The 16,486-nt window shown below is 37.9% G+C and overlaps 2 protein-coding genes across 2 annotated transcripts; one reads left to right on the top strand and one right to left on the bottom strand.

Moving 5' to 3' along the window:
* The first annotated feature begins 1,562 nt into the window (after positions 1–1,562).
* Positions 1,563–10,566, top strand: LOC121770828 (protein VAC14 homolog). The gene is made up of 20 exons (XM_042167604.1): positions 1,563–1,832; positions 1,943–2,056; positions 2,203–2,268; positions 3,035–3,124; positions 3,197–3,316; positions 3,413–3,441; positions 3,558–3,700; positions 3,797–3,891; positions 4,653–4,739; positions 4,858–4,965; positions 5,093–5,184; positions 5,382–5,463; positions 5,893–5,958; positions 6,696–6,811; positions 6,979–7,099; positions 7,242–7,403; positions 7,528–7,656; positions 9,138–9,206; positions 9,627–9,905; positions 10,084–10,566. The coding sequence occupies exons 1-20, from the start codon at positions 1,743–1,745 to the stop codon at positions 10,189–10,191; spliced, it is 2,166 nt and encodes a 721-aa protein (XP_042023538.1). The 5' UTR covers positions 1,563–1,742; the 3' UTR covers positions 10,192–10,566.
* Positions 10,567–10,673: 107 nt separating this feature from the next.
* Positions 10,674–13,831, bottom strand: LOC121770829 (ankyrin repeat-containing protein At2g01680-like). Its single transcript, XM_042167605.1, has 3 exons — positions 13,232–13,831; positions 12,077–12,486; positions 10,674–11,716 (listed from the first exon to the last, which is right to left on the bottom strand). Exons 1-3 carry the CDS (start codon positions 13,521–13,523, stop codon positions 10,841–10,843), a joined length of 1,578 nt encoding a protein of 525 aa, XP_042023539.1. The 5' UTR covers positions 13,524–13,831; the 3' UTR covers positions 10,674–10,840.
* Positions 13,832–16,486: the final 2,655 nt, after the last annotated feature.

Genomic DNA, 16,486 nt, shown 5'->3' with positions numbered 1-16,486 from the left:
GTATTAGGGCTGGAAATTTGGCATAGGTCGTTATCACTATTTTAATCATTTAAATTATAATGCAAAATATTGACAGAGGAATAAGCAGAAATAAATCATGGCTAGCAAGCTTATGAGTAGATGAACTTCATGGTCCAATTAACCATATTGCTTTGTACTCCTAGTTTTCAAACACGGCATACTCTCGTTAGACGAAAGAATAAAACTGAATTTTATATATTAATACAATGAATAAGAAAATTTAAAACCCAATGATCGACATTTCAATACTAGAGTTGACGCTATGCATGCATTGAGCATGGCCTAAACTATTAATCTTCTTTGATCAATTAAGTTCACAATAAAAAGACAATAATTTAAATAATTTTGAGTTAAATGTTTTGAGTCTATTTAAGATAGTTTAATTATTCGAATATCCTGGTTGATGCTTGTGCAAGTCAGCTGCAAATATTTTGTAAGTTTTTTCTAGTAAAATTGCTATTAATCTTCTTTGATCAATCTAGCCTAGATGTGCAAGACAACCACAAACTTATTCGAATATCATAACTGATGCTTGTACAGTTCATTACATATGCAAGACTATAGAAACAGGTACCCATACCTGATTTCGTTGGAAATGCCCCACTTAATTTACTAATCATAATAAAAACAATATAAATAATTTCTTATTTAGAATTAAAATAAGCGAAACTCTTTTGTTCCTTGGTATGAAATTGAACAAAAGAAAAGTACGTAGAGCTGTAGACAATGGAAATAAGATTAACATATGGGTAATTGGGTCATTTCAACACCAATCCCATAAGCTGTATTATGAAGTGAAGACGCACTTTAATAACACGATGCACTCCAAAATATAGTACTCGGGCTTTTTCTTTTTTTGTTATAGAATAGAACTTAGATTCCGGGTTTGTACTAGACTTTTTTTTTATTCCGCCTTTGGGAGAGACGCATGACCCTCATGCGTCTCCTTTTAATGAAACGCATGACGGAGATGCGTCTTTTATAGAGACGCATGAGGGACATGCGTCGTTAAATTTTTATTTTTTTTTCTTTATTTTTTTTAGAGACGCATAAGCGTCATGCGTCACAGGCAAAGACGCATAAGCGTCATGTGTCTTTCATTTTTTATTTTTATTTTTATTTTATTTTACTATTAAAAATAAATAAAATAAATAAAATAAAAAAATGAAAGATGCATGACGCTTATGCGTCTTTGCCTGTGACGCATGACGCTTATGCGTCTCTCAAAAAAAATAAAGAAAAAAAAATAAAAATTTAACGACGCATGTCCCTCATGCGTCTCTATAAAAGACGCATCTCCGTCATGCGTTTCATTAAAAGGAGACGCATGAGGGTCATGCGTCTCTCCCAAAGGCGAGATAAAAAAAAAGTCCAGTACACTCGAGGAATGTTATCTATGGTCTAGAAAAAAAAAAAGAAAAAACCCTATAGTAGTCCTACTAAAATAAAAACAAAAGAAAAGAACCCTAACTCTAAAAAAAGACTGAAATTAGTAAAGAAATTGGAAAAGAGTGTCTCCCCAAAGTTTCAACTCTATCAACGTTCTCCCCCCCCACTTGCAGATTTCCCCCCTAATTTTGCGTACTCCATGACTAGATCTGCTCTCGCTCTTGATCGCCCAAGCCTCTAAATATTTCGATTCTACGTATAACCACCACTTACCTTACATCTGATTGTGATGAGAATTAGATAATTTTGCTTTTCGTCAGCGGGTTTTTTCGATGGCGGATGCACTATCTGTGGTTCCAGCAGCTGTTCTCCGTAATCTCTCCGATAAGCTCTATGAGAAGCGGAAGAATGCTGCTCTGGAGGTGCACAAATTGCATTTTCATATAATTTTACTGCTCTTTTATATTTTTTTATATAAGCTTTGGTGTTTATATTCTTTTGTTTTCTTTCTCTGCGGTTTTGTTCGATCTAGGTGGAAGGTATAGTGAAACAATTAGCGATGGCAGGTGATCATGATAAGATCACTGCAGTGATCAATTTGCTGACTAATGAATATACCTACTCGCCCCAGGCAAATCATCGTAAAGTATGTTCTTCTAGGCTTTATCGATTTAGCTTTTGCATATCTACTTATTGAAGTATCTGAAAGTTCCGAATTGATATAATGCGTTGTGCTGGTGGAGAATTGTGTCTTGCTTCATTGTCTTGTTTGGATGTTCTTTTTGGGTTTAGGGAGGTTTGATAGGATTGGCAGCTGCAACAGTGGGTTTGACTTCAGAAGCCGCACAACATCTTGATGTAAGAATACCACCTTGGTTATTTCTCGTGGATATGTGTTATAGTGTAGCCGTCAATTAGTTGATCAATTACTTCATGTGTTTGCTGATACATCTTCAAATTGGTGTTGTGGTCAGTTATTAATTGGTAAATACTATGGTCTGATGTATATCCTGAGAGGGTTCAGGGTAAATAAAAGTAACACACTAAAAACATAATGCTTTACTTGCCATAGTGTGGATGCAATGGAGCTGAATCTGCTTTCACCATTGCCTAGAAGAACTTTTTATCTTTGCTATTACGGCGACATGGTGATATATTAATTATTACTACAAAACATGGTGTGGTGTTGACCATGGGAAAAGGAGGCACACACATCCTTGTATTTATTTGAGGATTATGTCTTAAGTATGTATTTTGCATTTTTGCTGGTCCTAAGAGAAAGATAGTTGTCTACTGGGTTGCGGTTGCGGGTTTATGATTCTTTGACAATGGTATAAGCTGCATTGCATGATTGCATCTAAAGAAGAATTGGAACAGTACTATGGGGAAACGTTCTTTTGTAAATTATAACTCTGTATCTGGATGTTTGTTATTTGTTAGAACTTCTTGTGATCATTTTCTAAGTGGAAACGGTATGCATATTTCTTTTATTTTCTGAATCATTTCTATAAAGCTGTTTCTGCATTTCCTGCCAGTAGTTTACATCGATTTTTTTTTGGCACAATTTCTTGGTTTGTCCCAGTAAAATTTGTATCTGACTCATTTCTCTCCTTTGGGGTCGAAGCAAATTGTTCCTCCAGTCTTGAACTCCTTCGCCGACCAAGATAGCAGAGTTCGTTACTATGCCTGTGAAGCTCTGTATAACATTGCGAAGGTGGGTAAAAATTACCTCTGCTATTCTCCTTTCCTTTTATGTATTTGGCATTTCAATATCTGCAATTTGCAGGTTGTCAGAGGCGATTTTATAGTGTTCTTCAACCAGATATTTGATGCATTGTGTAAGCTCTCAGCAGATTCAGATGCCAATGTACAGAGTGCTGCTCATCTTTTAGATAGACTTGTGAAGGTGTAAATTTCATTTATCTTTAAATGAAAGACCTTAAGATATCAGTTGAACAAGGCGTAATTCTTGTTCCTTTTATTTGGCTTTGTTTGAGTGCAGGACATAGTCACTGAGAGCGATCAATTTAGGTCTGTTCTACTTGTTCGTGTTTCCTTATCTGATTTCTGTGATCAATTCTCTAGTTGAACTCTAATCATATAACAATGTATTCAACAGTCACTGATACTTCTTTGACATGATACAGTATCGAAGAATTTATACCTTTGTTGAGAGAACGGATGAACGTCTTGAACCCTTATGTCCGTCAATTTTTGGTTGGCTGGATTACGGTTCTAGATAGTGTTCCTGATATAGACATGCTTGGTTTTCTTCCAGATTTTCTTGATGGTGCGTGTCCTAGTCTGAGTTTTTATTTGATCTATTATTCTTGTTGCTGTTATATTGCACATAATTAATGACTGAATAGTGAATATGGAATTGTAGGCTTGTTTAACATGTTGAGTGATTCTAGCCATGAAATAAGGCAACAAGCTGATTCAGCACTTTCTGAGTTTCTTCAAGAAATCAAGAACTCTCCAGTAAGACTTATGCTACTTTTTACCTTGCTAAATTTGCACTTGTGTGTGTTGATACAAGCTGGATTTATTAAGACAAGGAATAGCGTTTTCGAAATGTGTGCTGAAAACTACTGCATTAGTGAGGTCACTGGAGTGAACCTTTATTTTGCCTATATGTTTGATTCACTTGTGAGTTGGTTTTATTTTGCTCTCACCTCTCGGTTCTGAACTTGCGACACAGCTGCTGTGACGTAATGTACTATTGTTAACTTTAGTAGCTTTGTTATGGGGATTATCTGAACCAAAATGTCTAATTGCTGTACAACATGTCAACAGCTTTAGTAACTGAAACTAGCTTGCATAATGATACGACCATAATCTCCAAATGAGGCAAATAATACCAGAATTTTTTTCTATTTGAATTTCTTTTGGAGTCTTTACCAAAATATTTGAACTCCAAAATTTTTTGACCCAGTACTAGCAGGCTACTAGCTTAAATACGCAATTATGACAACTTTTTATATGCGATTATGATGTCAAGTTGATGTAGGATAATTGTTAGTAACTTATTGATTTTTTCCAAAAGAACCACTGGGATTGGGTTGGGATGAGAACTTTAGTATTTTAAGGTTTCTATCATAACTATCAGTAGGCTTCTGGAGCAGAAAGCTTATGGTTCCTGTGTTAAAATGTTGCTTTTCCAAGCATTATTGATTGCATTTTCTATTTTTTTGGATGAAATCCATATCAATTTTCTGACTTAAGCAGTGCCCATTTTGAAGTCTGTAGATTATGGCCGCATGGCTGAGATACTGGTGCAGAGGGCAGCTTCACCTGATGAATTTACTCGACTGACTGCTATTACCTGGGTAAAGTGAATTCATTTACAAAATTTCCAGCTTTCACAGCTTTCGCATGTATGAGTAAATTAAATACTATGATGATTTTTCTGGATTAGTGCGAATGAATTCTTATTCTCTTTTGCAGATTAATGAGTTTGTAAAGCTTGGTGGAGACCAACTTGTTCCTCATTATGCTGATATTCTTGGTGCAATCTTACCTTGCATATCAGATAAGGAAGACAAGATTAGAGTTGTAAGTCCCTGTTTGGAATGATGCTCGTTTAGCTGTCTTATCCCTGAATTTCTCAAATCCACTCTTACTTGCATCCTAATCCCTTTTTTATGCTTCAATAGGCTTATAGATATCTTTTAACTTTTAGGTTGCTATCGAAACAAATGAAGAACTTCGAGGAATCCAAGCTGCTCCAGGGGTAGGATTTGATGTTGGAGCCATCCTATCTGTAGCTAGGAGGTAATTATCTTCTTGGCTTGAACATTGTTAGGTCACATCTATTTCATGTAGCTAGGTTGACTGATTCACCTCAGAAATTGTTTGAATTGAAAATAATGGTCTAACAATTTGCTCTTACCTTGAAGTATTCTGTTAGTCTGCAATGTCTCACACTTGATTTATGGAATGTTAAATGTTACTTATTGCCATGTTTATAGGCACCTATCTAGTGAATGGGAGGCTACACGAATTGAAGCATTGCATTGGATATCAACCCTATTAAATAGACACCGCGAAGGGGTAATCAGTAATCTTGCTTCAGTACTCATTAGTTTGCTTATGTGATTATGTTTTATGCCATGGATGAAATTGTTGTAGATTATTGACAGTCAACACTTGCATACAACTCAGTTTACATTTGTTTACAAGTCTAGTAGATCAAGATGGTTGGTCTTTGGGGCAAAAACTATCTTGGAGCTAGCATAGTATTGATCTTGGAACAAGTTGTCATTCAGATCACCTGTAGTAAAAGCATTTGATTACATTTAGCTCCATTCACATTTGTTGCATGGTTCAACTCTGATAAGTACTCAAACACTACTAATGTTTTTTATTTAGTTTATACCACTTCTTGTATGTTCACCCCTGATTAGTTTCTGGCTGTGCCCAATTGCTTGCTATGTAGTTTGGGCTTCATGAATTTCGTTCTTATCTTATTTTTTTGAGCAGGTCTTGTCATTCCTGAGTGATGTTTTTGAAACTCTTCTTAAGGCACTTTCAGATCCTTCTGATGAGGTATCTTCTCGAAATCCTATAATTATTTCTTAAATGATCTTTTTACTGTCTTTCACATGTAAAATCTGGAGCTTATTAATTTAGTCTTAGCAATTAGCATAACACTAGGTTCGGGAATTTTCTTGGATGAACATTGTAAGATGCTAATAGCTGCAATTTTTTATTCTAAACTGGTTGTTTGTCTTTCTTCTCATGTGATGAGACGTGAGTCAAACTCATTGCTTGATGTGGAATACCCTAGACATATGGGAAAAAAAGTAACTAAAGTTAAAAGAGAAATCGTATGGGATGGATCATAACTCACAGTACTAGTTTCTTCTTCTATAGCCAAATCTGATATCCTTAGTGCAATAACCACTGCCTCTGAAATATGGAAGGACTGAAATTAATCTTGGAAAAAATGCATCCTATTATGAGAGACAAATTAGGTTGCAACTCCAGTAGTTTTGGTATCCAGTAATTATTTCAGTTGGTGGTCTGTAGCGATAATCCAATTAAACTGCCCTATTGTTGAAAGGCTGACTCAGAAACACTTGTATGTCGTGTAATGATTGCAATTTGCAACTTTAACCATCTGCTGTCTGGTGGTACTTGAATAGTCAAATTTTATATGCATTCTTTCCAATCTCTTGTGGTTTGGCTTTCGGATATGACTTTATAATTGTTAAAAGGTTTGATTCCATGTTAAGGAAGTTGTGAGACATTGGGACTGCATGATTTGACTGCTTCCTCTTCAGGTGGTGCTTTTGGTGCTTGAGGTCCATGCACGCATTGCTGAAGATGAGAAGCATTTCAACCAACTTAATGTTTATTTAGTTCAAAATTTTCGGGATGACAACTCTCTCTTGGAGAAGTGAGTCCTTAAGCTTTGTGTGTGTGTAATACTGTAATTTTTCCTTGGGCTCTCCCTATCATCTTCTTCTTTTTCTTATTATTCCTTTTCTCTTGGGTTGGTAAAGGCTGCAGTATAATTTTTTGATATTTTGTAGGAATAAGTCCATCTATTTTTTTGTTATGCAGACGTGGTGCTTTGATTGTCCGTAGACTATGCGTGCTTTTAGACACAGAAAGAGTTTATAGGAAGCTCTCCACTATACTTCAACGAGAACCTGAACTGGATTTTGCATCTGTTATGGTTCAGGTATAATCCCTTTAAGCTGTACAGTATATATATCTAGTCCACCTAAGGATATTTGTCTTAATGTCTGATCCAGTTCTTTTAAGTATCCATGGGTAGCTAACTGGGGTTAATACTCAGTCTGTGGGTTTATTTTTTGTCTCAGGCTTTGAATTTGATTTTGCTGACTTCGTCTGAGTTGGCTAACCTTCGCGACCTCCTGAAAAAAACCTTGTTTGATGCTGCTGCAAAAGACTTGTTCCTTTCTTTATATGCTTCATGGTGTCATTCACCAATGGCTATTATAAGCCTTTGCCTATTAGCTCAGGTGAGATCCTATGTTTGGTGGTTGGTTGTCCTACCATCTTGTCTTTGCCTGAAGTTCCCTTACACATTTTCCTTTGCTAATGTTGCTTTGTGTTTGCTGTTCCTTTTTTTCTATCATTATGCAGACTTATCATCATGCAAGTACTGTCATTCAAGCGTTGGTTGAGGAAGATATTAATGTCAAGTTTTTAGTCCAATTGGATAAATTGATCCACCTTCTTGAGACTCCTACTTTTGCATATCTAAGGCTTCAGGTATGTTTGATTGAATGTTCTATTGGTTGATGAAACTCATGGATTGGGTGTTCTCTTTGAGATGGATTTCTGCATCACATTTTTAGTTACTATTAGTATAATACGAGTAGTATTTATGTAGCTAGGTGGATCTAATCTTACTGCCTACTTATGTTACTATGCATGGTGTATTAAAACCTGCATTCATGTTTGAGAGTGTGAAATGTGCCATTGTATGCAGTTTTTTTATTTATGGAATTTTATACTGGCTGGTAATTCTCTAGACAAACTTTGTGCTCTATGCTATAAGCCAGCATATATGATCTATAGGTGCTGTCTACCATTTAAAGTCCAGTCCTTTAGTGTGGGAAAATAAAAGAATGTGATTATTTCAGATTCTTGCATAAGTGATGGGCGTGATTAGCAAGTACTCCCTTTGTTCCATTAGTGTTGGCACATTTCTTTTTCGCACTCGTTTGAAAAAATTATTATAAATAGTTAAAGTGGAGAAAGAGTAAAGTAAAAGAGAGAATAATGTAGAGAAGAGTCTTCACTAAATTATTCTCTCTCTTGCTTTACTCTCTCTCCATTTTAACTATTTATTAGTTGAATTTTTCCAAAACTAGTGCGAAAAAGAAATGTGCCAACACTAATGGCACGGAGGGAGTACATTCTAGTGATACCCCGGCACAGGCTTGTGAACACATACTTAGATCGACCTCCAGTGATCCAGTCACAAGAAGATAGCAAATTGAAATAGAAAACATGGATCAGAGATTCAGAAACTAGAGCAGTTTGGCAATTCATAATAAGAGATAGTTTCATGCACCTTTTGAGAATAAGATATTTCAAATTTATCTGAAGATAATTATGTCTAAAAATACAAACTAAGAAGGTTTGACAATAGTGAGCAAATTAGTTTGCATGACTTCTGTTATTCTATAAGAAATGTGCATAGGAAAATGTTTAGAAAATGGGGGAAATTGACCCCACCTTCAACCATGAACCATAGCCAACCCAGTCAAATTTGTTCATACATATATTTGTAATATTGTACTCCATATATATTTGTAGTTTGCATGGGATGAAACTGAACTTTGGGGCCAAATGTCCGTAAGCTTTATTTGCCAACTAAGTTAAAAAACAGAAGGCTCAGTTACAGGATAGGAGCTAATGGTCAGTTACAGAATGGTAGCGAGATTAAGATAGAAAACTGTGGGTCCAGAAATAAGTAGTACGGAGTATTTATCATCTGTTACTCTAGGTAATATTGTATGATCCTTACTTTTTTAGCTCGAGCCAGAATCGAATTTATGCGTAAGTTGCATTACTATCATGCTTAAAATGTAAAGTTATCACAGATACATAGTTGATGTTGAATTGAATACATTAGTCCAAGAAATGTATGCAAGTGCTTAATTTAGGATGTTTGATGAGATATCTTCTTTTAGTGGAAATTTTATGCTTTACCATCAGATTGAGATCTTGTTTTCTTTTTGCAGCTTCTTGAACCAGGAAGATATATATGGTTGTTGAAAGCATTGTATGGTCTCCTAATGCTCCTACCCCAGGTACTTGGTTGAAGCATTGACCACCATTATGCATAGATGATGTTGAGTCCTGCTAGTCGGGAAAACTGCCCGTAGTTGTGTGGTATTTTTGATGAATTGAGAGGAAAAAAGGCATGTCTGATAGTTTTCAGTGAAATGTATATATATAGTTGTATAAAGATGTTTCTGAAAGCATTTTATAACTGGTTTTATCTGCAATTTGTACTTTTGTAGCCTAAGCATGGTGTTTTACATGTACTACCACATGTGATGAAGAGATGAGCGTTTTATAATTTTGTATGTTGAGGGTACAAGCATCAGTTTAAAACAAAAGGCTTATTGATGTTAGTATAGTTGCTGACTTTCTGTAAACTAAATCATTTGTTCACTGCGAACACCATGTACTGCTTTTCATTAGTTTTTCTTTATCCATTGATGCAGCAAAGTGTAGCATTCAAGATACTCCGGACCCGATTAAAAACTGTACCTCCGTATTCCTTCAGTGGTGAACAATTCAAGCGACCGTCACCAGGGAAGGCTTTCACAGAAGTTAATCATGTTGGTGGATCACAGATTGCAGAGGATGGTGATGCAGATGCAATGAACGTCCATAATGGGATAAACTTTGCCTCATTGCTGAAGAACTTTGCCCGAGTCCAAGACCAGCATCGCTCACATTCTAAGAAGCAGTCGCAAATTCGTTGCAGTTCATCCTCGAAGGTTTGTCATTCCCTTCTTCATTCACAGCATTATGTTAGGGTTTAAGTTGTTAAGATGCACCATCATACGCACACTTCTGGGTCGAAATTTGGAACTTCAATAATTTAGTTTTTTAAAGCTAAAAATGCTAGAGCCTTGTTGTGTGCAAATTATAACCATCGGATGACTACATTAACAGGACATAGAAAGACCGGAAGAAGCAAACCGTGCATTGGCAGCGCCAGATACAAACAGACCTCCTTCAAGGACTTCTTCCCGTAGAAGTCCTGGGCAGTTGCAACTTTAATCATTTCGCCGTGTTGTCAAAATTCAATTATACAGTGGGTTCGGGTGTTGGAGCACAGAGAGTCCCAGCAGCAGAAATTTGTAAATTGTATATTCCGGTAGCTTCTTTAATTGAAACCATAAGGGTGATGGGCATTGGTTTTTAGAGCAACGCTTGGATATTGCCAAGCTATTCTTTCTTTCTTATCCTTTTCATTTTTCTCATGAAGTGACAGATATACCCATGTGGTTCTGTTGTTTTTAATGAAAGCCATGTGGGGCCAGATAGATTACTAGGATTATTGTTATTATTGAGTTTGTTTCATATTCTGTCTTTTGGGTCATAATTCATCTGTCACAAATTGTATAATAAGTAAAGCACACCTTTTGCATCTCATATTATTCTTGTTTCTTTTTTTGAAGGTATTACTCTTGTTTCTCATTTACCTTGGCCTGTCCCACTATTGATTTTATATGTTAATTAATGGTAGTTTATTGCCATGATTTTGACGAAATTCTCTACTTGTATTATTTATGAATTGGATACATTTAGATTTGATACTCAATGCACATGTAGAGTTTTCTCAATATACAAATGAGGACTCTCGTGGCATATATATTAAGCTCGTGGTTGCTGCATAGAATCAGTATATACAAATCTTGGTCGAACCTCACAATGCATAAATCTTCTTCTCATCAGATTCATAATCGTCCAAATCGGATATATGTGCAGAGTAAGACCACGAAAACGACTTGCTTCCACTTGACCGTCTGATCCGTCTCTGAGAATCATTCCCAAACATCCCAAAATGCTGTCGGAAGACAAAATAGCAAAGACTGATCAGAGTGCCAACAAGAATGGGGACTCCTAACGCAGTTATGGTTATAGCCATCCAAGTGCTCTTTGTTCCAACTACGACGAACGATATTGACAAGAAGGCCCCACAAGTGCTGATGCAGGCTGCCCACATCATCTTGTTCACCACGGAGACGACCTGCTTCTGAGCCGTTGTGTCCCAGGCAACCAATGTGATCTGGATGACAACCACAGACAGTGATATGAAGAGAGCTGTGGCATCAAGAAGGCAGAACATACGGAATGCAACAGTGTCATGGATTATGGCAGTTCCAGCCTCTGGCCCATCCGTCGAGTACAGGCCAGGCAAGTTGAACAACGCAAGGAAGGCAATGGAGGCAACTAGAACAGCTACGACGGTCACAGAGTTTATGGTGTTCTGGACAGCTTCTCTGTGGATCTTTTTGAGTTCCTTGGCAATGCCAGAGACTCGTCTTTGTGTCTTCTCGTTTTGGATGAGCTGGGACTGGACTTCGTGTCTGATGTCGCTCACTGTCCTCTTGAGCTCCATTGCTTCGTCAACTTTCCCAACATGCCTAGCATGCTTGCCACCGGCCTCGGTTAGGGCTTCTGTAATTTCAAGAGCAGGCACTCCGTACTGGAGTTTGTCCACTATGTCCATTGCAGTTTCACGATCATTGTTGATGGCATTCACATCAATGGATCTATATACCAGTAAAAGTGTAACTATCTGAAAAGGAGGCAAAAAACACAGAAAAAGAGGTGAGGATCGGTAGCAATATAGCTGTACCTACATATATATTAACAGTTTTAAGCTAGAGACAAACCAAGATACATTCAAGGAATCATGATCGTGCCATTGAAATATTAAAGCTAAATATTTCTTCCTACTTAATAATTCATTCTAATGGCTGCATAAAACTTGTTCAAAATGCCTATGTTCGCTGTGAAGCAATGCTTGTTTTGGATAAGTGCGGATACAGAATCTGAGTCAAAGGTGCTAGAAAGATAATTATATATATATATATATATATATATATATATATATATATATATATATATATATATATATATATATATATATATATACCTGAGAGCGGCTTTTCCGTGTAGCTATATGGACAGCAGTATTCCCCTTCTTGTCACTCTCGTTTAAGATTGAAATGTCACCTTCTAGTAGTTCTTCAATGACGGCAGTATTCTGACCTTTGGCAGCCATATGCAGAGCAGTTTGGCACTTCTTGTCCTTGATGGATATAATTCCGGGATCCCTTTGAATAAGTGCTTTTACAATACTCAATTGGCCATATCTTGCTGTCGTATGCAACGCTGTTTTACCATTTTTCCTTACAATCCTTATTGTGTCCGGGTCTGCATCTAATATGGCATTAACTACATCTAGATGATCCTGGGCAGCAGCTGTGTAGAGAGGGCTCGTGTTTGAAGAGTTGCAAACTCTACAAAGCTCAGGCCACTTGCTAACAAGTTCCTCCACGATTCCTGAACATAGAAACACAGGTTCATTAGCTCACTGGCAAGATGAAAAAATATAAATGCATAAATACACCCTCAAGAATTGGATAAGCAAGTACAAGAGTATATGATCTCAGCATTAATGTAAAACTATCTGCTAAGAAACCAATCTTTATACCCTGTTTGCTACTCAAATCTAATTCATTAGTGTGGATTTCCATCCCACAAAATGAAATCAGCACTTCAACTATAAATATCACTGGAAGATCATGATCACCTATTGCCTAGATCTATACTCCAAGTACAATGCTAATGAGATAATTAGACATGTTATTGATAATTCACTGATGTAATTACACATCAAGAAAGCTTCCCCCAATGCAACAAGGACCAACAAGCAAAGATCTCCTAAGTCCTCTTCCCGGTTAAACTCAATTCCCATGAAATTAGTTCCAAGTTCTTAAACACAGAGCCATCTGTTTACATGCTACTCCCCTTTTCCTAAACAAGCAGAACCCTTGATACACACACACACTACACAAACTAAGCAATTTTGCTAAAATTCACTCATAGCCCAATTTCATCACAGTTCATAGCTTCCCAATCACAAGAAACAATAACAGCAAGAAATCACACCGACAAAGAAGTTGAAATTGAATCAATAGGCCTAAATTCATACACCAAGAAACCACTCTAACACAAGCTAAATCAAACACAATCAATAAACCAAAAATTTCAACAATAAGAAGTGAAAAAAAGGCAAAGAAAATACCCAAGTGGCCCTTAGCTGCAGCGACATGGAAGGCATTCATATCCGACTTCGCCCTTATCTTCACAGTCTCCAAATCGCAGAAACTGAGCAAGTAGATGAAAGTCTCGAAAAAATTATTCTCTGCGGCTATATAAAGGGCAGTTTCCTTCTCATCGTTTTGAAGGGCCATCAACGAAGATGGATCAGACCCTTCACTCTCGATGAGGTTCTTGAGCGATTCCCGATCATCGCATCGGACGGCGGAGAAGAATGATTGGTGGGCTATGAATCTCAGGGACTTGGAGGAGTCCATGATTGAGGCTGAGTCAGTTCAGCAAGAGCAAGAAAAGTTGTAAAAATTCAATCTTTTTTCTTTTCTTTTCAAGTTTTTTATATTTCTCGGCGGTTTTGGAAACAAACCGGTAAAAACATCGGAGATGATGAAGAAGTCGCGTTGAAAATGCTCTTCCCACTGGGGCTGAGAGAGATGGTAGAGAGAGATGGTAGAGGGATTTAGTGGAAGTGAGAGAAAGTAGAAAGGGTGATAGCCTCCGGTGACAAGGAATCGATCATGTGGTGACTAAACTGTAATCTTAGTAGTGCGTCTCTGTTTCTTTTCGTTTTTCTCTTTCTAAAAATATTTTCTTAATAACAAATGGACAAACAAAAAAAAACACCAACAAAAATTGATTTTTGCCTTTGCGGGAAAAAAAAGTCACAGTACGGAAATTTCACTAAAAATCATAATCGAATAAACATGTCTTTGTTTATGAGAGTGGTAATTTTTATTTATTAATTTTAGAAACTTGAGATAAGTAGATCGAATACCAGATGTATTTGCTTTTTAGAGCATCCACAACCGTGCTCTTGCCAGCGGCACGGTTGTGGGCCCGGGCGGTACTATTCATGCCTGCTCTCTGGCAAGAGCACAACACCCACAACTGTGCTCTTCCGCAAGGACGAGCACAATTAATATAAAATTCAATTACACAACAACATTTTCATAATACTAAAATTCATTAAAAAAACCACAATAAATATTACAAATGACAAATAAAATTAAACATTGCATAATTAAAATCCTAAAAATTAAAAATTACATAATTAAAATCCTAAAAATTAAAAATTACATAATTAAAATCCTAAAAATTAAAAATGACACTACTCGTTGCCGAATTTCGCCCACATGTGGTTGATTAGGTCTTCTTGTAGTTGATTGTGGATTCGAGTATCGCGCATTGTGTGTCTTGTCTCGATCCTCTCGCCAACCGTCGTATGCTCGCCTCGGCGTAGGGGAGACCTCGCTGTTGAGCTTCCGGCTTCGTCCTCGTCGTAGAAGCTAGCCGCCCTCGGCCCTTCGTCGGCTATAATCATGTTGTGTAATATAATACACGTGAACATGATGTCGGCGATATTATTCACGTACCACAGCCGAGCCGGGGCCTTCACAATGTTGAATCGAGCTTGAAGGACCCCGAAGGCTCTTTCGACATCTTTCCGCGCTGACTCTTGACGCTGCGCAAAAAGAACCCGTCTCGGGTCGTGCGGGTTGTGGAGCGTCTTCACGAACGTCGACCACCTTGGGTAGATACCATCGGCGAGATAGTAACCCATGCGGTATATATTTCCGTTGATGGTGAAGTCGATCGCCGGTGCTACACCATTCATCACATCATTGAAGAGTGGTGACGAATATAGCACATTCAAGTCGTTGTTGGATCCAGCAACGCCGAAATATGCATGCCAAATCCATAGGCGGTAGTCGGCGACCGCCTCAAGGATAAGCGTTGGGCCGCCGCCTTTGTGACCGCTCAAGTGTTGCCCCCTCCAAGCAGTCGGACAATTCTTCCACCTCCAATGCATGCAGTCAATGCTGCCAAGCATTCCGGGAAAGCCATGGACTGATTCGTGAAGACGAAGCAACCGTTGGCAATCATCAGTGGTGGGTGCTCGAAGGAATTCATCCCCAAAAGCAGAACGAACGCCCTCGCAAAAATTCTTTAAACATAGGATTCCAGTGGACTCACCGATATGCAAATACTCGTCGAACATGTCGGCCGTTTGCCCAGTAGCGAGTTGTCGGATGGCACACGTACACTTCTGCAACGCCGTGATACTTTGCCGGCCGGCTGCATCTACACCTGTTTGAAAGTATTCAACACGTGCGGACAATGTGTTGACAATTCGCATGAACAAGCGCTTTGACATGCGAAAACGGCGCCTGAAGTAATCTGCCGGAAACCGCGGCTGGTCGGCAAAGTAGTCGGCAACGAGCCTTTCGTGGGCTCCCTCCCGGTCACGATGGATGTACCGTCGATTTGATCTGGTTCGTTGAGGAGGAGGAGCAGGGGTATTCGCCGCGACATATGCTTCGTAAGCGGCACGATGTTGTTCGTAGTATTCTTGTTCTTCGCGTTCCGCTTCCGCCATAATATGGGTGAAATCCATTTGAGATTTTGAGTGGGGGATGAATGTGTTGATAGTTTGTATGAGAATTATGAATGAGAGATGAATGAGAGATGATTTGATGTGATAAATGGATGATGAATGTGTGTATTTATAGATGATTTTGGGGTAAAAAAAAATCAAAAAAATTCAGAAAAAACGGGAAAAAAACGGCCATATTTTTGGGATTTGGAAAATATTTTTTTTTTATTTTTTAGCATTATTTATAATTAAATACCGATTTTTTAAAAAAAAAATAAAAAAAAGTTTAAACACAACGGCTATGCCGTTGACGAATGGGAGCGCGCCACGTGTGCGTCCGCTGGCACGGACGTGCTCGATACATCGAGCAGCGCCGTGCCAGCGGCGCGGCTGCAGCGGCGGCGGTCCTGCGCCTTGCCAACGGCGCGGACGGCGGTGGCGTCTTTCGCCACCGCTGCGGATGCTCTTACTAGTACAGTAGTATAATTCATTTTATGCATTCTTGTTAGCATTATAACTATAAAAAAGAATCTCTTTATTTGCTTTTCAGCTAAGTCTAGAGTAAACTTTGTACCTATTATAAGTATCTCTCGTGATCTCCACTACTGACGTTGATCACTTTTTCCAATTAAATAATTATCGTATTTCTCACTTCTAAATAATTAAGGATCAGTAATAACTAATAAGTTAGTGTGTAATAAAATTCTAGTAGTTGTTACTTCCTTGAAACGAAAGTGTGAACATATATTTTAGGGTCAAAATGTATATTAAAGGCAAAAAATGGACCTTGCCACCCTGAATTATTAGCGTTATAGAAGATATTTTTTGCATGCTAATTGCAATTCACAG

Source organism: Salvia splendens, chromosome 16 (assembly GCF_004379255.2).
Source record: "Salvia splendens isolate huo1 chromosome 16, SspV2, whole genome shotgun sequence".
Lineage (NCBI taxonomy): Eukaryota > Viridiplantae > Streptophyta > Magnoliopsida > Lamiales > Lamiaceae > Salvia > Salvia splendens.
This window is presented reverse-complemented; position numbering and strand designations above follow the sequence as displayed.